The sequence below is a fragment of the Sinohyriopsis cumingii genome, chromosome 4 (genome assembly GCF_028554795.1).
Source record: "Sinohyriopsis cumingii isolate HCF-2022 chromosome 4, ASM2855479v2, whole genome shotgun sequence".
Classification (NCBI taxonomy): domain Eukaryota; kingdom Metazoa; phylum Mollusca; class Bivalvia; order Unionida; family Unionidae; genus Sinohyriopsis; species Sinohyriopsis cumingii.
In genome coordinates, this window is record NC_142964.1 from 14,524,606 (window position 1) to 14,551,312 (window position 26,707).

The window sequence follows — 26,707 nt, forward strand, 5'->3', positions numbered from 1 at the left end:
TGGAAATGGTTTATCAAAGCATACTGGTAATGGGATATTTCTTTCCAACAATGCACATACTGAGATGATGTACTGATACAACTCATATAATATCATGCATAATAACACATATAAGTAATGATACAAAATACCCAAAAAAATGATAACTTTTTCCCTCATAATTTTCTAACACAAAATTATATAATATCTATAATCATTACAATCATAGTAAACATATCCACAAAAAAATGTTAGACAAGGTACAAGAGTATATCACTGTGAATTATGGCATGCTCTCTGAAGATTATGTACCAGTCTAGCATCTTGAAATTTACATTAGACCACCAAGAATTTTGTTGTGCCTGTTGCTAAGCTGTAATGTATGTGTTATCACAATTTCAATACAGAAATGTACATCATGCTGCAGTCTCCAAACCGTTACATATTATGACAGACATTGAAACCATTACATATTATGACAGATATTGTTTCATTAACTATGTATTGTTCTGTATACTGAGCATCAAATTTCTGCATAAAGCACAGCTCAATCTGACGGACATGCATGACAAAAATCAGCATGAAAATGTGTTCTTGTTAAAACTAATTTGAACTGTACCTCTCTTGGCCCCATGTTCATATGCAACCAGCCTATGTTTGGAAAGTTCTCGCAGGATCTTGTGACATCCACCTGCATGCAGGTGAGCTATTGAGGCTATTAAGGCAACAGGCACAATTTCATGATTCTTCATCCCCATCTCAACCTAAAATTTAGCAATAACCATTATTCATCAATGCACATTTAATTAAAAATTATTTTTCTTGCTGAAAAACTGAAATGAAAAAGGTACATTATGGTAATTTGGCATTTTGCCAATTTTCTGAGCATTGTTTATGATAATTCATTAAAAAAAGAGAAATATTACACTGAATATCAGTGCTTGAAAAATGCAACTGAAATACTTACATTTGCAACTAAAAACTAAAAACTGACAAGTAAAAATTGTTAACTTGCTGCCTTCTAGTGACTTTCAGAATCATAATGCAGTAACCCAAAAATTTGATGCACCTTCTGATTACAAACTTGTATATATTCAAGATTTACACTATAAACATCCAGCAGATACAAATTAATTTACAGCATATCTTAACTGAGACTGGTTCAAAGCCTATACATGACCAGTCTAAATACACAACTCATGCAGGCATCCTCTAGTCATACTACAAATCCAGAAAAATGCAACATCAATAAAAATACAGAAATTAAGTACCACTGTCTGTAAATCGCGTTCAACTGCAAACTGCACAGACCCGTATCTACCAATGCATAATGTGACAGCATATCTGGGTCTATGCCATTTGTTTGGAATAACCAGCAGAACAATGACTCCGATCTGCCAGTGCATTATGTGAGGGCAGATCATGACCAATGTTATTTGCAATTAGACTTATTTAAAAGTGAGTATATTTGGTAGCTGAATAGATGCAGATATGGCTAAAGCTAAGGCTTATTAATTAACAAAGCCAATCATCAGAAGAAAATGAGTGTTAACAGCCCCTTTCAATTAATCTGAGACATTCTGAGGCATATAAAGGAATGGCTCTGACAACTCCAAAGTGTGATTTTTACTGGCAGGACTTGATGATGACCATTGACATTTCTGTCAGACAGATATGGTATACTATTAACAATAATCTATGCTTTGTTAAATACTCTTTTCCTTAACTAACACTCACTTTTTTATATCTACCATTAATTATGGACTCAAATGGTTTCTGCTTCCAGTGTCTAAGGTGACCAAATTATTTGGGCATGACAACTTAAATATATCTGGGTGGACATTTAACAACGTAGGACTAGTCTCAGATGATGCTCATTTTTGGGGGAATCTCAATACTCATTATGCCTAAAATGTACTTTAAAAACAAAACAATGGCAGGCGTTTGTACGATCAAGTTTGCATCTTATAAAGAAAGAGGCAAAAGTATAGATATGACTGAAATGCCTGAAAACTTAAGGCAAGCTAAATGTCTAACTATCAATTAGTTTATTTCACACAAATAATTATGGGGCCACCAGTGGAAATAGACCACCAGGCAGCCCTAATTAATTACTGCAATATCATTCCTGATGTATTATATTTTCTTGTGCCTTAGAATTTTTGGTTGTCCCCCAGATTTTGAGGGCCAGAGTACACAATGTCCCCTCCATCGGATTCCTTGGTGAAAAACCGAGAGTGGCACTTAGAGATATATGCAATCATTTAGTTTGATGATTCTGTCATGAACAGTGCTTGATATTAAATCCAAGTTTGTGACACATCAAAACTGGGTCACAGTGACCTACTAGATTATATACTATTGTAATGTAACATTGTAAATTGGACATAACCTTGTCCAAAATCAAATTTATTTTCTACATGGCCTGAATTATTGATTTTTTTTAAATTATGTAAACAAATAATATAAAGCTACAATTTTCTCTTATGTGCATGGGTTTAATATCAGGATCATTTTTAATAGCAGTAAACATGTTTATTTGGGTCTGGGTCTAGGTCATTGGAACTCCACATGAATTTATCTGGTGTACCTGACACAGTCCAGGTTACATATTATGATTTTCACAACAGACTTACTAATAATAACTAACATTTTATTTTGTAAATAATATGAACCTTCCAGAAGGTTATTTTCTTTTAGGTCAAGTAGAAGACTATATAATCTTGTTATTAGAAAGATCATTAATTTGTGCTTTAAGATCTAGCAGAATCAATTTTATATTATTATTGTGTCCGGAAGTTCATTTGGGCTGGAATTTATTTCTTCAAATTATTTAATTTAGTGATTAATATCTCTGGAAATATACAGATTGCTCATAAAAATGATTCTTGGACAGATACATTCAATGGGATTTACAGTTAATTCAAACCTGGAATTATATTACTGTGTTTCAACAAAAGACCTGGAAAAGCAACACAATACAGGCCACCACAGGCACATCAACACCTTCAGCATTGGCCTAAATTTGGATTTCCACTAAAGTTTAGTCAGAACATCAAATTATTAGGACTTTTGTCTGTAATTCTAGGATTATTTTGGGATTTAATATGCAGTACTTTAAGTTCTTTTTTTCATTTTCACTTTGTATTCCAAAGAAATAAATTATTTGTTGAATTTTACAAAGGTTGTCGTTTCTCACTCTTTTCTGTTACTTATTTTAAGAGCACAGACTTGTAACAACATAAGCCAGTAAAATTTTAAATGTAGGTCACAGTGGCCTTCCTTTGTTGTGTGTGTTACTAACAGACATGCATCAATCATCAAGTTTGAGGACTCTTGTATCAACTTAAAAAATGCAATTTAACCAGTCATAAAAGCAAGTAATATAGGTCACAGTAAGTAAAGTTTGTTATGATGGTGCATCAAGATGCATCCCTGCGCAATGTTTCATGAATCAAGAAATAACAGTATATATACAAGATACCAACAAAAAAAAAGGGAAATGAGCTAAACATCTTCAAACAAATTTAATTAGAAATGTTCATTTTGTTAAAGAGAATTAACCCCTAATTCAACTAAATTTGGTATTTCTAGGCTGCCATTGTTCTTCATGAAAGAAATAGCACCCAACATAATTTGAAACATACAGACACTTGAATGTGAAGATTTAATTCAGTCAGTAAAAAGTCATCAATCAGAGTAAGTATTGTAGGATGGCATGCCATATTCTCAAAGTACTAAGAAAGGAAATAAAACAAGAAAATATACCAGCTAATGAATGTTGCCTTACTTTCAACCTCTTTATTTTGACAGATGATTCATGGTGTTCACTGCTCATCTTTTAAGGAACAGATTATGTAGCTTCTAAAGGATTTCATTCATTTTCTTTCACATCCTTTTTCCTTTCTTTTTTAATTATAAGATTTAACTCTGTATCATTTATTCTTTATAGCATTTTTTGGTAGTATAGTAATTAATATGAATTATTGGCATGATTTAATTTATATACTTTAGTATACCATTAGTTATATCAATGGAAATAGTCATACATAATTACATTTTCGGATGATATCAAGGTTTCAATACAACCAATCAAGGTTGTATTGAAAACTTTACAATACAAAGGAAACATTGTTTCAAGACTTTGTTATTTGATAAGATCAAGCACTTCCAAATAACAAAATGGTGCCAGTCAATGTGCAGTGATTTATTCAGATTGGAAATAGTCAAGACCATAAGGAACCCATGAGAGGATCAAGTATACAACTTAAGCAATTTGAGTTGAAGTTGTGCAACAGAATCAATATGGGTTGCCAACAGTGATTATTGAAAACTGGCTTCTGGTTACCCTGATGAAGCAGAAGAAAATGAGAAACATAACAAGTATTAAGACTAAGTAACCCCCCCCCCTCCAAGGATACATATCATAAAAGACAATACTTTACATGCTCATCCATGAAGTTGAGGAACTAATTAGTTACCATTAACATATCAGTGTGCAATTTGTACGTATAGGACTATTGACAAGTTGCTTCAGTGAAGGCCAAATCCCATAATGAAGAAGTATTATTATTATTATTATTACTGTGGTGGTGGAGGTGAGTGTTCATCATCAACAGTAGTTGAATTAGTAGGAATGGTCTGTCATAACAAGATCGCATTCCATAACACTTTATACATCATAATCCCAGTTTCCTCTCACCCATTCCACCACATTATTTGATACTTGGACATTAATGTTGGGGGTGCATCAATTCTAACCCTAGTCCTACAATGTAAGATACAGAACTGTTGATTTTCTTTTAGTGCTATGTCTTACTATCCAAATAATGGCCATGTAAAGCCGTTGTCATCGGAATGAGTACTCAAAGTTTCAGGAATATTTCACACATTTGGCAGCATATATCGACACCCTCCCACTAATTTATGAGTAATATACTTACTGTGCAGTCTTTATCCTGGTGGAATGAAAATATGACACTAGCAAATGGATGCATTTTCATGTTCGTTTACATACATTTGAATTTGTTGCAATGCAACTGTAGTCGAGGTATGCCGAAGTATGTTTAAGTAGGTTCACAATGCAGATATGTTTCTTGAATGAAAGGAAATGCTGCTTTACAGTTTCAATTGGCATAATATATATTTTTTCGTTTCACTAAAGAATATTTCAACTCAACCCGATTTTGGCATTCCCCACTTTCATTGCTTTCCAGCCAACTGAAATGTAGGCCAACGAAACTTGAAAACAGATCCATTTCTTTTGTGAGAATTTGAATTTATTAGAGAAAATACATCAGGGTAAGTAAAGTCGGACAAAAACATTATAACTTTTACTTTGTAGGAAATCGTCGTTACTGGCTGCCAGATGTGTGATATTTTTGAAAATCTGACTTTCATTATACTGTTAGTCGACATCAAATCACGCTACAGAGCGCCGTTCAATGTATCCCCTAGGGGTGCAAGATTGGGGGTCAAAATTCCCCTTGGTGTCAAAAATAGGGGTCAGACTGAGTAAAAAACAAACTTTGATATCAACACTGGGGGTGAAATACAAAATCTGAGGGTCTATCAAGCACAAATGAGGGTAAAGGGAAACATTGGCGCCGTTATTTAGGCAGTAAGAACCACCCCCACCCTCCAGAATAAAAAAAAAAATCGGGTGATGTGTCTTACGTTGTAGACTATTCTTATCCCCAACATAATTGTCCAAATAACAAACATGGGCTCGTATCGTTACTAACAATGTATCTGTCTCTCATACACATAGTATAAGTATCCTCCCTTGTATTATTTTATACTATATATATGACTGATAGTTAAATTGTAAGCGACGATACGAGCCACTGTGACATGTGGTGGGAAGGGTAATAGAAAACCCGTATTATATACGTCGCTGTCCGCCAGCTGAAAAACCGACATCAAAATATTTAAAGGAGAATCATACAGCTGTTAAAACTCTGAAATCATCCTTAGTTAAATATCTCAAAATAGCCACGTTCAGTTTCCCCATGACTCGAATAGGTAAGCTCGTCGAAGACTTGTATTATTTACAACGTGTGGAAATAAATTAAAAGTAGGGTCAGAACCCTAACGGTAACTTCGTATTTATAAGGTAAAGCTAAGTGATAGACCTATTACACCTTGGTCTATCGCTTGGTTTTTCCTTATAAATACGACAGTGTACTAGATTTTGACTCGAGTATATACACAACCGCGTCGCAGTATTTTTAGATAACACAATTGCGTTGCATTATTTATTCGACAGCACACCCTTTCGATTTTAATGATGACGTTGGCTTGCTCGCAAATTAGAACCGGGTAGCAGTGAACTTCATTCACTATAACTTGTTTTTGTTTTTGATTTATTAAAAATAAAAAATCCAGGACAAAATTTCATGAGACCCCTTCTTCAAACTAAAATTCTTGAACATCTTTCTAATTGCTTGCTTAGTAGGCCTAATGATTTTATATTTCATTTGACATTCAGCATACATCTAAGAGTACAAGCCAAACGTAAAATCTGTAATTATTGCCTTCCTTATATCTGAGGAAATAACGATTTCCTTAGACGTAAAGATTGTCAAAACTCATTTATCAAGATTAAAAGTTTCCAATTGGTAAATTTTAAAACTAAAACGTGATCTAACATCAATTCCACTATCTCCACCTCCGACAAAAGTATTGATGTTTTATGAGTATCACAAACAAAAAGTGGCAGCACGAGAGATAGGGTACAATTTTCTCCCGGGCGCCTGGATAAGGGGTGGTGTCGTCAGAAGTATTTTTTTACCTGAACTTTTTTAAAAGAATTTCACCTCACTTTAGTGTTACGGGGGCCATCCTTGAGAAAATTTATAACTGGGATATGTGTAGGGGAGGAAGGAGGTTGGTAACTAACATAAACATTGTTTTATGTGGCAAAGTAGGGGCACTACTAAAGAACAATGTCCCCTCGTGTCTCAAATCTTCACACCACCACTGCAAAAAATATAATGTAAAAGGGAAAAAAGGCACTTAGAAAATAATAAAATTCCCATGGAAACAATAATTTGTGTTTTCAAAATTAACTCCTGTGAAGACTGTGCTTTTCTAAATGTCCATGAAGACAATTTTGGTTTGAAAACCAACTACTGTGAATATTTTGATTTTTATACATCTGAGAAATTACATTTTGCAAACAAATCACCATCCTCTAGAAATTTTTGTTCATGATGTTCATGACATTAAATGTTCTAACACCTTTCTCTGGTATAAAAAATTGAAGATAGTATTGGTAGCCTTTCAAAAATTCAGTTATTTAGAGAGGTCCTGATATAAATGAATAATTCTTTGATTAATGCTTGCTACAAATAACTTAAATGATATGCAACTCAGATTCCATCTTGTATTTCAATTTGTAATCCTTTACTTTTATGTCAGAGTCTGATACAGATTTACTGATCAAAACCAAAGCACTTTTATCCAAAACATTCTTTTTCACCAAATACTGGACCAAAATATTATCTCTTGCTTCATTAAGGAAGCCTTTGCTTCAGAAAGATCTTTTTTTCCTGGCAAATTGAATCAATTGATCTTTTTTGAAAAGGTCCAATTGTTCCTAGGTAGGATTTGAAAGAAAGATTTCCACTTTTGACGACATTGTATAAAAAAGCCTGTTGATTTCAAAAAAAAATTTCGAAAATATAAAATAATACTTGGGATTTAAAATATTTAAAACTAGGGGAATTCAAATTTCAAAAAACAAAATTTTGTGAAATATTTTAGCCAAAATTCATATATCCCAAGGATGAGTGCCCAATTTTCTTTGTTACAGTTAGGCTCTTACAAAATGTAACAAGAAAAGAGTGCAGATAACAAGCTTTGTAAAATTAACATATAATTTACTTCCCTAGAAAAACAAGGTAAAAATTAGAAAAAGAACTTAAGATTCGATGAAATCCAAAATGGAAGGTGATGACATATGCTGTGGTGAGCACTGTCCTGATGTGTCAACAGTTCTCTGTTGAATCATAAAAAATAATATTCGTTTTTGAATTCTGCGTGAATTTCGATAAATGTCTTTGTCCAAGAATTAATTTTTAGTACAAGTATTTCCAGGGAAAAATAATCTCTTAGAATCCAAATAATTTGAAGAAAAATTAAAAATTCAACTCAAACTGGTCCCAACAAAACACCTTTAAGTGTCAATGGTTTAAAGCCTAACTGCCCAAATTCTCTATAGAAAACAATTATAAACTAATTTAATATGCAAAACAGATTCCCATATGAGGGTCACATGATCATGGTTCAAACACAATACAGAAGCTTTTTACATGCCTAACATCACATATTCCCAGTATGACCTCGATTTCACTTTATGAATCTTACACTAAGAAAGAATATTATTTTTTTGTTAAAAACAGTTGTTTACTTCAACTCTTACTGATTCTGAATCAAGGTCAGGAACTATGTCAGCATTAGATACAAAGTTTCTATTATTAGGTGTTTACGAAAAACAGGTCAAACTGAATTTCTGGAAAATGTAAAATCCAGTAAATAAAGTTACATTACATTAGCATGTAATGAAATTTTAAAAAATTAAAACTAACATACAAACAATTAAATCAAATATAAATTAAATCAAATATACATAACTCACCAAAGAAATTATTCTACAATTGAGAAGGAATGTTTTGCTTCGATATTGACATTACAACATTTTGAAGTTTACACGAGTTCAGCTCTTTCTCCATTGTTGTGATTAGTGATTACAACCCCCTTACTTTCATCAGCAAGATGAAAAACAGAAATCAGAGATTATTAAGGTGGAGGAATAAGAATATAATAATGACATCAGGTAGGTCAAGGGAAAAGATAATTTAATAGCAGATGCACTTTCATATGTATAGAGCTATATTATTTCATGAATATCTTGTATCATTCATAAGATTTCTTATGTTATTTTTTATAAGCCACGTGTATAATTGACCTATGGCAAAAAGAAAGCTTTATTATATAAATCTTTTTCTTTTATGGAGCGAAGTGTTATGTATATGTAATTATTTGGTTGTTTTTAAATTTGTTTAAATTCTATTACATGCTATCGTAATGTTGTCTTGAGTAGAGTTCAATTACATTTTTTTTAAATTTTGACATAAACAACTAATAATAGAAACAATGTATTTAGTTTCTGACCTTGATTCAAAACCAGTGATAGTTTCTGGCAAACAACCTTTTTTAAATTTTCAAGTCAAGGCCATACCAGGAGTAGATGATATGGAGTATGTGCTTATTGTTACAAACTTCTAAATTTTCTAGACAGTTGACCCAAATCTGGGAATCTGTTTTGCATCTAAGTTAGACTTATTACTGATGTATTGAAAAAGAATTCTCAGTCGTGCCTTAACACTTGAGATGTCAAAGTATTTATGTTGTGTCCAGTGTAGGCTAATTATTTTATTTTCTTCAAATTATTGGATTCAAGTGATTATTTTCCCTGGAAATACTACATGTATTGCTCTAAATTAATTCTTGGACAAGAACAATCATCAAAATTTATACAGAATTCACACAATGGAATAATATTTTCTGTGATTCAACAAGAGACTGTTGACAATGCAGCACTTCACTGGCCATTATTGACATCATTGCCTTCCATTTTGGATTTTCAGCGGGACTCAAACTCAGTTTTATTTAGGGCTTTTATTACTAGGACTTCTGTTTTTTGATTCTTGGATTATTTTTGGATTTGATTTGTAAAACCCTAAGTTCTTTTTTCTCAATTTTCACTTGATAGTCTAGGGAAATAAATTATTTGTTAAATTTCACAAAGCTTGTTGTCTTCACTTTTTTTTCTGTTATGTTTTGTAAGAGCCTAGACTCGTAACAAGAAAATTTGGGTGCTTGTCCTGGGTTATATGAATTTTGGCTAAAATATTTAAGAAAACTTTTGTTTTTTTTAAATTTAAATTTCCCTAGTTTTTGAATTTTTTAAAAACCAAACCCTACTGTTGTTCGTTGTTATCATACTGGGATCACAGTTTGTTGATTTATATATTTACAATTTCAAAACAAAAAATAAAAATGTAATTATTGCAATGATACAAAATTATAATGCAGTAATGCATAAACAAACAATAGTTAAATAAAGTCAAAAGAGTGAGGTACTGCCACAGCAACCACATAGGCTCATTTTAAGTCAAACACAAATCTGAATTAGGCAGAAGCAATAAGGAAATAGAAAATGAATTAAACTTATTGACTTTTAAAACAAATCATATTAACTTATAACATTGCCATGTATTAATCATACACGCCAACCCCAAGAGAGGTATACCTGCATAATATTTGCATTTATAACATACCATGTCCATTCTGTGATGACGTCTCAGACTTGTGAATCGGTTGGCTTAGACATGGGTCATGCACTTTTTTTTACCTATTCAGTTTGGTTGGATGACTTATGCCCAAGTATATACAATATATCCATATCTCCTGATCTTCACTGAATGTTGAAACAATCATATATGTATATATGTATATCCATTTGTCTGTCTCCTGATATTCACTGAATGTTGAAACAATCGAATATGTATATCTATATCCATTTGTCTCAATGTTGGAATATTAAGATAACTACTTTACTACTTGACACATAATGCAGCACATTTATAGTGAATTGTTGTTCATCATCTCTGCTTAATTTCAGCTTTCGGCTGTACTGCATAGGCTTTTCATTAATATTTTCTTGCTTTGTGAATTTTTATACTTGGAAAAAAATAGCTTGAAATTTTGGAAATAAATTTTCATCACAATAAAAAAAAGAGACTAGATTTTATCAGAATACAAATCCAGGAAGAGCTTATTTTTTTCTTTCTTTGAAACCTCATGAAAGTATGTAGATATAAAGACGAATCAATAAACAAATAAATGGAAGCAAGAGAATTTATCAGTATACCCTCATCTGTGCATATATAATGAACAACATATTACATGTATAATAATGTCCCATGTTTAATAGTCCTCCATGTAGCCACTCATAAGACATGATTTATTCTGGGGATTACTGACCAATGCTTCTCAATGACTGTTTGGTTCATACATGCAGTTCTGAAATAAATCAACAGTGAAAAAATCTTTATTTTCTTTTTAGGCTTACCATGACCATAATCTCTTATGTTAAGGTCCCACAATTGTAGGGTTTCTTTCAGAGTTGGGTACCATTGATTTTTTTTTTACTGCAATCTACCATGATACATGCCACAGTATACTGCAATTATATAAGGGACCATACAATTCAATATTCTGGAGCCAGTGCCTGACACTTTTTATTTAATTTCCATCTGTCAATAGTTGGAAAATACATCTTGCTCCAATTTATAGCAAAATAACTCTGCATTATATCCATGATAATATGAGGAAAAAATATTAATTATCTTAAGAAATAAGAAAAGAAAATATTTCAGCTCAAGAGAAAAGCACCCCCCTCCCACAGAAAATGAAATGGCCAGAACCTTAAAGTAGATGAATTTGCTAAGTGTATTTTAATTGTTGTACAAGTTGCAGCCTTAAAGCTGTAACTGAAGCAGGATGATTTAACTTAGATTATAAATGATACTGTGAAAGACATGGTGCTGACATTGGAGAGCATATCGATAAAAATGGGAAGTGTTGAGACTGAAGCCTACACTTTTCTAGCTACATAATTGATATAATAGGCAGGGAAATTTTGAGTGGGATGCCAATCACCAGGCAAGATATTGATTAGAGAAGGCCAGTAAACATGAAACACACTTAAGAAATTAGAAAATATTGAGTGGACATGAGAAATTAAAGTTCAGACAGAAAACAGGTGAGCTTCTGAAAAGAGTAGGATGACTTGCAGTCTTACAAAGGAATACATATGATTTAAATATTTACGTACACTAGTAAATAACTAAAACTTGATGGTTTTTGTTTGTTTGTTTGTTTTCTTTTAATCAAACATTTTTTTCTAATTTAGATCTGGTGAGAATATTTTTTAAAACATTCCATTTGGCCATCGTGTTGCATTAGAGGATCTTAAATATAATTATATTTGAGACAGATACAACAGTTGTGTCAAAAATTAGATATCTTTTAATTTTCTCATGAATGATAAAAACTCTCTGTTAACACCATGAAGTCTTAACAAGATTCCTTGGAAATTTCCATTCATTCCTTATTGATGGAAATTAACAACATACCAGTACATTGAAAATTTGCCATGGTACGCACCATCGGAAAAATACCAAGGTAAACTAGTATAGCAGTGATACCGCACACCGCTGGTTTCTTTACTGCCTTAAGTACAAGCCATCCACAAACTTTGGTCATGGAACTTGGTCTTCAACAAAAGTTATTTTGCAAAACACATTTTTCATTAACACATAATGAACTTGACCTTTGACCTCATAAACAATAAGCCTCTTCCAGACATAAAGTGCAAGCCCAAAACACACTTTGATCAAGGTATCTGATCTAGTACTCTACTTATCATGCAAAAACAATTTTTTGTCTTTTGGCCACAGTGACCTTAAAAAGTAAAAGCATTGACCTTTTGACCCTAAAATCAACAGGCTCCTTTCTTACCAAATGTGCAAGTCATCCACAAATTTTTGGTGCAATTACACTATCAAGAACTTAAATCCTTGTGTAGAAACCATTTTTCAGCGACTTTGGTTGTTCTGCTTTTATTTTCAAAGAAAGCATATCTCGATAAAGTAAATTCAAGCAAAGATAAAAACAAGTACATGTACAATTGATAGTACATTATGCGCCTGCCCTATGTTTCATACTCCTCTAAGTAATGGCATCTTCCTTACCGGATGTGCATGCCAGACACGAAGTTTGGTCAAAGTCTGTGACTAAAAACTAAAGTTATTTGTGGAAACCATTTTCCATCTTTCAATCACAGTAACTCTAACCTTTGGATTCTGAACTCGATAGGATTCTTTCCACAAAGTCTGGTAACTGCTGATGGAAGATAACTTGAGTTACTAAGTAGAAAAAATTAAAATGGTAACAGGTGGATATCAATCTAATATGGTGGGAATAAAAAAAATATAATAATTAGAAAAAGAAATAAGTAAAATTGTAAAGGATTTTAATTACATTAAAATTATAATGGTACTAAGTTTTGAAATAAACACATGAAAACATGTAGCCATAAGATGATCAATCACAATAATTAGACAAAAGAATAAAACAAAAAAAAGTTGTCTCAGAATTCATTATAAAATCAACCCATTACTTCACCCAATAATGCCGTACCCAAACTATATAATTTCTGCATTTCCTCATAAGTCAACAGTACAAAAAAGCTTCCACAAAAGAACAGGTAAACAGTTGTTTAAAACATTATTCTCTGACAGAATCTCTAAATAGTACATAACACTTACTGATCTAATAATAAATCAGCAAATGTTCCCAGAGAATAATGAAACATATAGACCTGCACTTTTTCTCAATCTGGTTAAATGTATCATTTAATAGAATACCAGTATTGTTAACAATATGAATGTATCAAACAATTAAAATCTTCCTCTCAAATTACAATTCTTAGAGTCTATATTTGCACAGAATATCCACATCAATTAGAATCAGCTTCACAAGTTCATTTACAAAGTTACATCCGTGTAAAATCATTGGTCTTTCTTATTTTCTGTGACTCCTCCACCAGCACAAGCTGTCATATGTCCATTTGCTACTAATCCATTTGTCACTCCATTTGCCACACCATTACAACAACTTTTTCCTTCCTGAAAAGTATAATATGCACATTAATAATATAATACAAAAAATGAATAGTAAGCATATTAAAAACCGATAGAAGAGTAATTTTATTATCACTGTTTATTGTTAAACAAATACATGAAACGTGTTTACCATGTAATCTTTCTGAGAATGGATTGGAAACAAAAAATACTTGGTTTAAACAAATACATTCTCTATCACTAATAATTTTCATGATTATCCAATATTAATAGTTTATTCTTTACAGTTCTCCAATCAGACAACAAGTTGTTCTTCACCTCTTTTTATTTGTCTGATATTTCTAGTGGTGCCACCAATAATGTCATTTAAGCAAAAATGAGTTGGAGAACAACTTGCTGGTCTACTTTTCAAATCTGAGGGTCTGCATCAGATGCAAAAGGCAACACTTGCTGCAAGACTGTTAACTGCTAGCAGTATTTCTGTTAGTTTCGGTTACAAAACATATGTTGCATTATATGTAATTGCTTCCCCAGTAACATTGTTCAAGTATACTGTACAGAATTAAGAATAAGAAGCAATCATATGGCAACTACTTCAGTGCAGACATAGTAAATCAGACAGTGTGACATTTTCAGTATGCTTAACACGATATGCCTAAGGGTCTGCAAACAACATAGATCCTGTAGCATCTGAACATTAGGGTCTATGACATTTGTTCCACTGATTATTCCTAACAAACTTCACAGACCCAGATCTGCCAACACATTATGTGATGGCAGATCTGGGTCTGTGCAGTATGCAGTTTTGCATGCAAGACATTAACATAATACACTAAAACAAGAAATGTTACTTCTTGGATGTTGTGTTAGGACTGGTTGGCCTGGTGTCAGGATAATGTGACTGGGTGGGTGCTACATGTCTGTGGCATGATGCTCCAGTGCTAGACATCACTATAAACTGCCACACTGCAGATATTGTAGCGATAGGACTGAAAAACTGTTATAACTACGTTAAAAATCCTAATCACACACACTTCTTGGATGGTGTACTAAACGAGGCTATGTGTAACAACGGAGTATCTGGGTATAACACACCAGGCGTTTTTTCAGACAACTATAAAAAAAACCTGAACATGTTCCTCACATAGTAAAATAATTAAATATTCCTCTTATTTAATACAATAATTGCTGTGTATCATTGTAGATACCAGTATACAAGTAAAATATCATTTACCTTCTTTATATGATATTTTCTTTTTGAACTGTCTGCCATATTAGTTCAAGTGAAATTACTTCCGTTTTCAGCCTCATTTTTGTGTGCGCCAAAATAAGGACATTGCTGTCTTGTTTGGATACAGAAAATGATCATAGTAATATGGTATATATTGAATAACGTATTGTAGATTATCCAAATATGGCACAGCAAGCCTTATTCTGAAAACAAATTACCATGAGAATCTTGTGTTCTGTCATGGTGGACAAGGTATGGTTAGCACAAACATTTAAATACAATTTACCTTATATAGGTTTAATAGCTTTATTGTTAGTCAAACTAACTGAAAAACATAACTATACTCATGTTGTAGAATTAAACTACAGTCATCTGTTTGTCTTTGGCAATAATTTTTGTTGCTCCATTGTAAGATATAGGATCAGATCATAGCCCAGTCCAATAAATCAATCCTCCAAATCTATGTTGATATTGATGGATGTTATGTGGGTCTAATGTCACCTGTTTATTAAAATTTGCAATTATGCTGCTTTAAAATCTTTCAGAAACACACTGTGTACAGTTTAGACACTTTCCATTACTTTATCAAACACAAAATTCAAAATAGCCACGGGATAGAGGGTTGTGTTATTTCACAAGAATTTACAAGTAGCCAAACATAGGATATGATCCAGAAGTATTATCTACATATTGCCAAAAGTATGACAGTATCCCTCTGCTGACATCAGAAATGCCACCAATTGTGTAAAATGTACACTGATATGTAGAGACATAACTGTCTTCAGATTTTTGCAGGTTTTCACCGATAGGGGATACTGACCTCTAAACCACTAGTCAATATCATTACAGGCATGAGGCTGATTTATCTGCTTCTTCATAGCCTGATATTTATGCTGTTTGGGGCAGACATCTTACACTGAAAGACTAAGTTATCACCTGCCCTAATTGTTCATATGTGTATTGTAATGCTAAATATTTCACAATGAATAAACAATAGCAATCTGATTACATATACATTGGTGACACATAGTTCTACAATTTAAAATGCATCTCCTGACATTTATGTTTTTGGTCTACCCAAAAACATCAATATCACAGTTGATATTTTACACTGTAGGACTATGGTGACACACAACTAAAGTATTTGCATACCCTCCTGATTTTAAAAATGAAATCATCAAGGATATACAAAACACAGAAACTTAGGTCAATGACTTACAATTTCTAACAGACTGTCTCCATGGGGTCCCTACACTGTCAAATTATTGGTGTTAAAACACAAACAGAAGCTCCCAATGTTAACAAGCAGTCAGAATGCTTGCTGTCCATTTCACATTTCTAGAATAATCTATTTCAGTAAAGACTATCAACTGCATCAAATATTTCCAGTGTCTAGTTACAATATTTCTAACACAAACTGAACAAAATAAGAGAAAGTCTTGTACATGTGTTAAAAGAGCTGTAAATTCAAAGTTTAACTAACTGAGATTTTCAAAGTTGATGAACTACATCACATCTGTTGCCTGAAAACAGAGACTGGTCCAAGCAAATATGGCGACAATTTTGCTATAAAGAAACTCCCATTTGATTTGAAACGCCAGTTGGCAGTGTTTGAGACCAAATGGCAGGGATGGTCCTGGCTTTTAAAAAGCTGTCGCCAAAAAAATCGCCAACCTCAATATTTTGTCGCCAATTTTCAAAAAGTGTCGCCAAAAAAAGTAGTGTACATTTTTCCAAGTGTTAATTTAGTCTATTAATGTAACAGGCAATGAAAATTACAAAAGATGGATTAGTTACTACTTTAATTACAACAAGCATTAACAAAATGTTACAAAGTGTTACATGAAGATCCGTCGCCATTTTAGGGCTGCCCACTTGTTGAATGCAGTTTCAAAGTCTAATTTTTCACATCTGTACATGCTGATTCTCATTAAATTCTCGAGAGATGAGATGCAGAGCTTATTTCTGATGTCACTTTTTATGAGGTTCATCTTACTGAATCCACGTTCACAGTCCTCAGTGCTGGCAGGTGACACCAGTAGTCTCTCAGCAGCCCCCCCCCCCTTTTTATGGCTAGCTTCACAAAGCTTGTAGGGAATTGCTTCCTAAATCCCAAAAATGATCACTGAATGCTGTATAAATTTTCTCGACAAGAAAAATAGGATCTCCATTCCCACGAATGAAACTTACACGAGTCAACTCCTGGCAATATTGGACCGTATATATAAGCGTAAATTCACACCCAATTTAGGGATTCTTTCACTCCTGTATTTTGAGAAATAAATAATTATTATTAATTATGCAAAACTGGTTTTTTTTTTTTTTTTTTTTTTTTGCTATTTCTTGTTGCGGAGTTTAAGTCTCTGTAGCCGTAACACGGGACTGATGGCAAAAGGAAAAGATCAATGAGTAAAATGCTGCACTGGCGACAGATGTAACTGTGATTTGAGATTTTTTCCATTTGCTTTGTATTTATACACAGTAGTCGGTACTTCAAAGGTTATCAGTTTTCTATGAAGGTTCAGCAAAACTACTGTATTGGTATATGTATAAAAAAAACAAAACAAAAAAACAGAAGGATTAGCCATACAATTAATTGTATCTGTTCTATTCGCGTCTTCAGAAGTCGGTCAGTTGTAGGTATAGTGCGGTAGCATGATTGACTGTATCGCAGCATACAGTAGTACTCAGTCCAGATGTCAGCATAAGCAGATTATGACGTAACAATGCACTGTAAAGATAGGGTTGTCAATAAGAACAAAGGATCGTTTGTGTAACAGATTGATTCCAATGCATTGCTTAGTCAAGTTTGTGGCTTCCTTTCGTTCTGGCTTTAAATTTATTCAGTCCAAATCCATGATTGTATGTACAAATTAAATAACCAAAAAGTACAGTATGTCGCCAAAAAAATCGCCAGGTGGGATATTTTTGTCGCCAATAAGGAAAAAAAATCGCAATTTGCGACATTGGCGAAGCCCAGGACGATCCCTGAAATGGCATCAATCAGAATTTACAAATCAATGAATGAAATGACTAACCTTTCTACATTTCTTATATCCTTGATGCCTTTTGTTTTTAAAATCGGCAGAGGGGTACAAATAAACAGGATGGTGTGTGTGAGAATACTTTACACACAATGTTCTGAATTTTTGCATAATGAAAATAGTATTGTCAGTGGGACTCCTAGCTTTAATCATACAATACAACGTGCAAGATGCATCCTCGCTAGCCAAGGTTTCAATAACCCTGTCTACACCGTGGTGGATCAAACACCTATATTGGTGCTTTTTGTCCCAGCAACATCTATTGGATTTCATGTGTTGCCTCACTTGGTATGTAATGCTAACTAACCAATAGCATGCTGCATTGTACACTGGCCGAAAACGGTGGTGGTAATGGATCTAAAAAGGATACTTTGTAAGTTTAACATCGAAAGTATGATTAAGTACCAGAGGGAAGCCATTACAGGTATATTTGAGTGAAAGGTATTTGTGCAAACACGGACCAGTACTGGAAAAGTCCTTATTTATCAATCCATTTGAGTTGTGTTGTCCCTTTGTCTCGATTACCTAGAAACAGTGTTCATATCTGAACAACTTAATTTTGAGTGGGTGCGGTGGCTTGTCGGCGCATCCAATGATATGCACAGACCCGAAGCACAGAAATATCTGCTTGATATGCCAAGGTGCAGTCCTACAACGTAAGACAACATCACTCGATATTTTTGTCCTGGGGTTGATGGCACTAAAACAAAAATAACGTGCTATGTCTTACATTGTAGGACTATGCCAAGGTGTAAATAGGATTATCGAAACCTTGGCTAGCGAAGATGTTTCCCCTGAGAATTTTGTTTTTGGGTCGCACCCAAAAACAAGTATCACGAGAAACGCCTTACGCAATATGACTATCCTAGAGTTGATTTACGGCTGGAACAGACCAACAAGTAGGTTTCCGCTTTTTTTTTTTTTTTTTTTGTCAAAAGAAAAGCGGAGACCTACTTGTTGGTCTACAGTACGGCTGGAACATAACATTTTTTTTCTTCCAGGATGGGGTTATGACAACAACTTTTAATAGATAAGTATCTACTACTTACTCTTATTTCCGCTTTGGAATCTTCTATTTTCTCTTGTCTTTTCCATGGGTTCCATATTTTACTGATATATGGCTGAATATACTTGTGAAAAAACCACAAAACAAGTGGAATCACAATACACGGAACGCACACCATTATTTAGTTTATTTCGATAGTACAAAACTATGCACATATCTTTACCCGCTGAACGTAGTCGGGTACACGAATATATGTTTGATTCCAACATTCATGAACTCTAATTGTGCAAGATACAAGTCTGGTATTCGAAGTGATCTCGGCTATTTTTGCCAGACAAAATTATGTAGACTGGTCTCATATCCTAGAAAGTATATAAGTATGGGATTAAAAATTTTGAAGGTTGCGGGAACCAGGCTAACATTACGGGGATTTCCCGTTCGACTCGCATCGGAGAGAGATGAGGTTTTTAAGACTAGGTACAAAGCGCGATGGCAGTGAGCAATTTTTTTTTTGACGTCATCAATGCCGGGTACTTTAGGGACCGATCGCCTGGGCAGAAAAAACATGTCACATCCTATTAACGTGGCACATCATAGAAGTCGCGCTTTTATGGGGACACTTGTCCCATGTGAACTGCACATAAAATGTGTGCATATTAAACATTTCACAAAAATTAGCCCACAAATGTTGAAGTTATGACGATTTTAATTGGTATGTAATATTTTATGACAATTAACTAGGTGACAAGTAGGCCGATAAATCAGCCCTTCACCCATGATGATATTGATCCATCGTCCATCAGTATCAACATAGATTTGTGGGGTTGATTTATCGGACTAGGTGACAAGTTGCCAGTGCGCCAGTACATCTTGTGATACCTCACGGGTTTGCTCACGATATTATTGGCACGTGTAAGGTTTGACTGACACACTACGGTAGGCAAAGTACCATGAGTTTTATCTGAACCACTTATAAATCTAAGTCTGACACCTTATGGATGATATGCAAAGAGACACTACCCCCACCACCCAAGTAAATATCTTGATCATTCCACATCAAACGATCATGGAGGCAAGAGCAAGCTAATAACCATGCCCTTTGCTACAGCGGAAGATTATTCCAATAGCAAAATTTAGTGCTTTGAATAAGGCGATTTTTAAAAATTCTTTGTCTGAAAACAAGTAACTTTAAATCGCATTGATTGAAATTCAAATCCCTTCTGAACTTTTGGGGTATGTTTGTAAACTAGTTCGCATGTGACCGCCCCACCACCACTAAAAATAAAAGTAAAACGTTTTTGCTTTGAAAATGGGAAAGATGGATAAACGGGAAAAGGATTTATTTAATGTTTCCAGTGCCTGTAGAATGGAACAGTGGAACAGTAATTCATCTTTTCAGATATAAAATGAGCAAGTGTTTTACAAAAAGATATAAAGAGCAAAATTTTAATTAAGCAAGGGTGGAGGGGGGCGAGTTGCTACCCTCCCCTCCCCTTTGTAATAATGAACACGAACCAACAGGAATGTTACATAGTTAAAAATTATGCCCTGAAAAAAGTTTTAAAATGCATGAGTTTCATGGTTTCCGTCGCACAGACTACTCATTTAATCTTTGGTTTATCTAGTATAAAATGATGGGTTGTTATTCGTCGCTTGTAATCAAGGAAAAAAAAATGCTATATCAGTATTGCTGATATTTTATCGTATTTTTAAGTCTTAATTATTAAGCACGAGTTAAAACGTGATTTAAAATGAGCTTTACACATAGTCATAATTCACTATTTAACTTTGTCCCCTTTCTGACAAACGAAGTTTATTACATTTATGCCAGAAGTGAGTAAAAAAAAAATCTTCTGGTGATGGACGTTCGCCAATACGAACATGGAGCTTACAGTACTTTATTTTGCCTTACTGTGGTCGAAATTTGAAGAAAACCTAGCTGGCTAAACTTTGTCTTATTTAGTGAAAAATCTGGCCTTTAGACATGTTATCACTTTATTAGTTCTCATTTGATTCTTCTAATATTATAAATATTGTACCAGTTTTCAAAAGTATTTTAAGATAAGATAATCGCGTACCAAACCGGACTTTGATTCGATTAGAACGGGGTAGAGGCAGCATATTTGGCTCCAACAGGTACACCGCGAAGAATTTTATTAAAATCTTCAGAATTATGGAAAATTAATTAGAAAAGAGGCTTTAGATTGTTAAAAATATTAAAAATATATAAAAAAAAATCCTGGAACTGATGGTTTTACGGCAGAATTTTAAACAGTTTTATTGATGGATATTGGTGAATTGGTCGGAGTAGTTAACGAAATACATGTCACTGGACCTTTTTCAAGTTTTGCAACACGGAGTTATATTTTGTTTACTTTAAAATCAAAACAGTTTTAACCTTTTTACAATTTTGACTGTTAATAAGACAATGGGTAAAAATTGATTTTGTTTGTTTGCAATATGACTTCAGAAGTTTCTTAGAATTACTTAAACATGAATGTTTCAGTGTGTGTAGGGGCTGTAGTCAGGGTCACACACTATCTCCATATCTTTATATATACATGTACAAATTTTGTCAGAATTAGTTTTTAACAAAACAGTAAGAATATAAAAAGCATTAAATTATAGGAAACATAATATTTACTTGTACAGTTTTTAGATGCTATTTTGTTTATATTGTTTGTTGATCTTTTGAATCTCATCAATTTTTAATTCATGTGTTCAGTTTATTTGCAGTGATTTCATGCCTGAAATTAAATTCTACTAATTCAAAAACAGTCAAGGTAGGAAGCAAGAGGAATAGGTCAGATGCCTTTAATCGTATGTTAAAACTGCAAGGAATAATTGAATTTACTCCGTTAGGTATATTACGATCGAGTTTTTGAAGAATTGTTTTGTATAAAGTGTTATTTTTGAAATTGTAATTTAAATTTGTGTAATTTTAATAAAGCTGATGATTGCTAGAATTTTGTAGTGTTATACATAATTTATGCCTTTAGTAAAGTCTATCATTGCTAGAATTTTATTATATTAATACAAATTATATATCTTCAGTAGAGATTACTATTGTTCTTATGTATTACAGATTTTTTACATTACACCAAGATATATTACTGCGTTTCTTGTATCTTTCAATAAAGAAAGGTAGCAAATGCAGTACACACAGAAGAAACCCTATTTAGGCCAACAACATTCCCAGTCGCTGACGTAAGAAAAGGCATAATTAGAGAAATTAATAGAGTCAGAGTCTAAATTTTGCACTGTAGGCAGTTTTCGACGAGGCGAATTATTATTGGAAGCGGAACGCAAACTGGACGGTTCTTCGTGGTTTCTTTGAAGCACGAACAGCCATCCGAGCTCGAAGAACACGTAAGTTGAAGCTGAGTGTTGTAAGCCATGACATATTAAGGACATATCCAATGTCTGTCAGTATAGGTAAAACTACATATACACTCCGCTCTCGACAGCCTAGTCAGAATTGCTTCGTTGCATACTTTAGGTTCTGACTTCCTTTTTACAGGTAAGAGAAATGTGAATAGTCTTAGTTTAGAGACTTTTCTTAAGCGTCTTAATACATTGACAATTGAGAAGAAACATATTTAGAAAATATTTCACTTCTCAAGCGTTTGTAATCTTGTATTATTATACAACATTAATTTAAAATATAGTATGTCATGCATTGTTTACATTTATTTTATCATAACTGTATAATTTGATTCGTGTGTATTTTTTTCTATATCGAGTGATGTTTGATTTTTTTTATTAAATATTGCTGCGTTGCAGGCGTCAGGTTATGACTTCGTTTTATTAGTTGGAACCATGTGGACACACAACTATACCCTCACACATACAAACACAAGAGAGGAGGGATGAAGCGGTTTCATGTTTAAGTTGTTATTATGCATTTTTAATTTGTATTGCTTGTTTGTTGGCTATTCCTAACGATTATATATTATGTAGATCTGCATTTGTACTTGACCTTGGCCAAAATCTATTTAATGGTGTGTCTGACCAGTGACATTTATTTTCTAAATTTAAATATTCCGATCATTGTTAATTGGAAACATGTTTATCAGTTTGATTTAAAGATACAACCTGATTCTGATCTTCGAAACTTCCAGAATGGATCTTTCCCATTAAGCTGACTGAGTATATCCAGTAAATGTTGTTTTCGATCTAGGTCAAGTACAGGGGTATATAATCTTGCTTCCGTAAGAATTATCCATTCTTGCCTTGACCTCAGAAGCAGAATCAGTCTTATTTTTAATTTGGGTCAAATTATTCTTCAAATTATTATTCACTGGAATTAAAAATTGTTCAGTAATATTCTTGGACTAAAACATTTATTTGGAATTATAGTGAATTCAAAGAAGACGTTTTGGATTAATATTATTGTGGTGTATCAAAAGACTGCTAACATATCGCCACATTCCAGAACATTGGCACATTATTATGTTCGGGACTACAGGCACGTCGACATTCAATATTGGAAGGTATTTGGAATACCATGGATTTCAATTGGAACTTTATACATTTGGACTCATGATATAACTTTTATGACTATGTGGGATTTCATTTACAATACTATAAAGGAAATAAATTATTTGTTGAAGTTTATGAAACTTTATGGTTTTCGCTCTTTTCTTTTACTTTTTTTTAAGGCCATAGAGTCGTAACAACATACATGAACAAACATATATACGCTGTTACGTATATTCGATTTAATTTACATTTGATTTAATTTGTGTTTGATTTGATTTGATTGTTTGTGGGTTTTGGAATCTTTTTATTTTCTTTACATGTCAATGTAATGTAATTTTGTTTACTAGGAATTTGGTATTTCCAGAAAATTCAGTTTGACCTGAATCCTTCCATAAATACTTAATGATAGAAACACTTGTTTCTATTTTTGACGTAGTTCCTGGCTTTGATTGAGGGTCAAGTAAAACAACTTTTTCTCGGAGTAAAATGATTGGTTTTTATCAAGGACATACAGGGGCTACGTAATTTTTATATGTAAACATGATCACATGATCCTCTATTTCGCAATTAGGCATTTCCAAAATTGCCAAATACTTAGTATTAATAGTGATGTTTAGAGAGAGATCTCACAGTTTTGTTTTTTTTTAAACACTTGATGTCAAGTTGAGTTTTTGAGTTATATGTTAATTTTTCTTCAGATTATTTGGACTCTAAAAGATTAATTCGTTTGTCTGGAAATATTATTGTATTCATACAGAATTCTTAAACAAGGACATTTCTTAAAAAATTTATTTGGATTTCCAAAACCGGAGGATTAATCATTGTGTTTCTTCAAGGGTCTATAGTCTTCAACACAATACAGGTTACAGCATACGTCCTCGCCTTCCATCTTGAATTTTTAGTCGGGACTCGAACTTGAAATCATTAGAATATTTTATTATTAGGACGTCTAAAATATTATTTTTGGATTATTTTTAGATTTGATTCTTAAAACCGCAAGTTCATATTTTTTTCTTCATTTTTACAGTATTTTTCCTGGGAAATAAATCATTATATTTTTTAAAGCTTGTTGTTTTCACTCTTTCTTGTGTTTGTTCGAGCCTAAACACGTAACAACACAAATGTTTGGCAAATGATTAGTATCGCTCTTTTCTGGAGATCAGAGTGGCCTTGAAAAGAGAGGTTGAGGTTCCTAACTAAAGTCGGTTAATACAAGTGGCACCTTTTTACTGTTCAACAAGCCTCTTCTCACGGCAGGCCAATAGACCGATACCCTCTTGAGACACCCTTGTCTCTCAATATATACTCTTCTTTTCCAAATAGATGTTCGTGATATGTTTCATCGCACACGCTGTATGCACATACATCGGGTAGTCAGGGTCCAATAGTATGCTCTAAAAAATAGCCGATGACTCTACACTTGTCCACATCCTGCTAGATTGTCTTGAGAATAGGTGAAACCATGGGATAATGCGCTTTCTAATATAATGTTGAACCGGATCGAAATGTTCCACCGATCAAACGCACGTTACAAAATTCAGTCAGAGCGCGTGGCCTCTCTTCCAATCAGAAAAGAGGGGACACGTGATATAACTTTCAGAATATATGGGCATGAGTTTTCCTGCAGTTTGAAACCGCTCCGGTGGCCTAGTGGTTAGAGGGTCCGCATCGGATGCGGGAGGTCGTGGGTTCGATCCCTGGTCGAGTCATACCAAAGACTTACGAAAATGGTACTAATAGCTGCCTCGCTTGGCGCTCAGCATTAAGAGGTTAGTGTTAGTACTGGTCGGCCTGGTGTCAGGATAATGTGACTGGGTTTTTGAAGTAAATTACATATGACTGAAAACAAGATGACAATATGTTGTCTTGCGACTGCTGCGGATCGTATAATCGAAGTGTTATAAATATGACTACTACTGCTACTACTACTACTGAAGCTAGTATTCTTCTTCCTGAGGAGGATGACTTCAATTTAGCTTTGGCTGACGTCCAGTCGTCTCCGCAATGGTGAATGTATGTGGTTTCAGAAATAAACAAAAGGAAGAATTGGACAGAAAGAAACAGAAAAGTATTTATTCAACAACAACAAAAAAATGAGGAAAATGAAAGAGAGGAGAAGAAGAGAAAAGCAAAACTTTCAAACAGTGAGAGACAGAAGGAAAAGAGTGAAAATGAAAGGGCGAGTTTGTTACAAGACATTTTGAATGACTAAAAGTATCGGAGAGAATTGTATCAGCTGTTTAGCTCACCACAAGAGACAGAAAGCTTCACGTGCCAAGGCATCTAAACTTTCTATGACTACACTAACGTTTACCGCCACTGAGATGAAAGCAGCTGCAACAGTTACTAAGACGAAAGCAACAACAGCAGTAGGAGGTGTGGGAATTGGTAGTGGAAAAGGGTAGTAGTGAAGGGGGACGATGTAGCGACAATGGGAATTAGCATTACAAGATCCCCCTGTGACGATACAGTGACAAACTTTATAGCGACAAAGGAAAATCCAGTCAGAGAGATCGTGGGTCCACTATTGCGTCAAGGGAAAGTTGAAGATAGGTTGATCAGCAGGGAAGGTGAACGGACTTTTTGCTGGTACGTCATTTTTGAAAAATTAAAGCTTCCTACGAAAACGAAAAAAAAATAAGGTCAATAATGTCAAGCCGAAGCCTCTAACCGACTCAAAGTTTCTCTAATTGTGTTAGTTTTATTTTATTACTTTATCTTTATCGTTTGTGTTTTTTTTTCTTTAAATTTGTATGTGTGTTTTGTTTACACACCGGACGTTTAATTGAGGTCTCACCTCATCTGCTGCTATAAATGTGTGAGTAATTAAATCATTAATATATAAATCTCTCAACCAAATATTTCATCAAGACTTATACGATATCGTGATCGATGATCATGTAAATTTATTGTTTTAAATCCATGTGGAGCAGACTGATTTTGAATAGAAGTTTTGGAACTTACTCATGTCTATATCCTAACTACACCAAGTCTGATGAATATTTTGCAGAGTATGTGTATCGACTCAATTAAACATAACTAAAATATTGCAGATATCTCTGATTGCTTTAAGCATTTGTGTATATTGCTGAGTAAAATAAATCACATCAGTATTTTGATGTCTGCCTCGAGAAAATATTCTTGCTGGATTTGATTGCTTGTCCAGCATTACATCATCGTATACTACGAGATTATTAATAAATCCATCGAGGTCATCTACTGATGAGGCTTCATAAATATCGGTGATAAA

At 33.6% G+C, this 26,707-nt stretch overlaps 2 protein-coding genes across 3 annotated transcripts in view; both read right to left on the bottom strand.

The window, feature by feature from the left end:
- Positions 1-6,078, bottom strand: part of LOC149800647 (serine/threonine-protein kinase RIO2-like) — a 48,313-nt gene extending 42,235 nt beyond the window's left edge. The window contains exons 1-2 of one of the 2 annotated variants that reach the window (XM_089954657.1): positions 5,927-6,078; positions 599-743 (exon numbers count right to left, since the gene is read on the bottom strand). In XM_089954657.1, coding sequence (XP_089810783.1) covers positions 599-743; positions 5,927-5,992 — 211 coding nt within the window. In that variant the 5' untranslated portion in view covers positions 5,993-6,078. Of the gene's footprint in view, positions 1-598; positions 744-4,564; positions 5,258-5,926 lie in introns of those variants that run through there. The other variant, XM_089954658.1, reaches the window with a different exon arrangement.
- A 6,989-nt stretch (positions 6,079-13,067) lies between these two features.
- On the bottom strand, positions 13,068-19,281 carry LOC149800648 (UPF0729 protein C18orf32 homolog). Its single transcript, XM_089954659.1, has 2 exons — positions 19,019-19,281; positions 13,068-13,739 (listed from the first exon to the last, which is right to left on the bottom strand). Exons 1-2 carry the CDS (start codon positions 19,151-19,153, stop codon positions 13,623-13,625), a joined length of 252 nt encoding a protein of 83 aa, XP_089810785.1. The 5' UTR covers positions 19,154-19,281; the 3' UTR covers positions 13,068-13,622.
- Between the last annotated feature and the right edge of the window lie 7,426 nt (positions 19,282-26,707).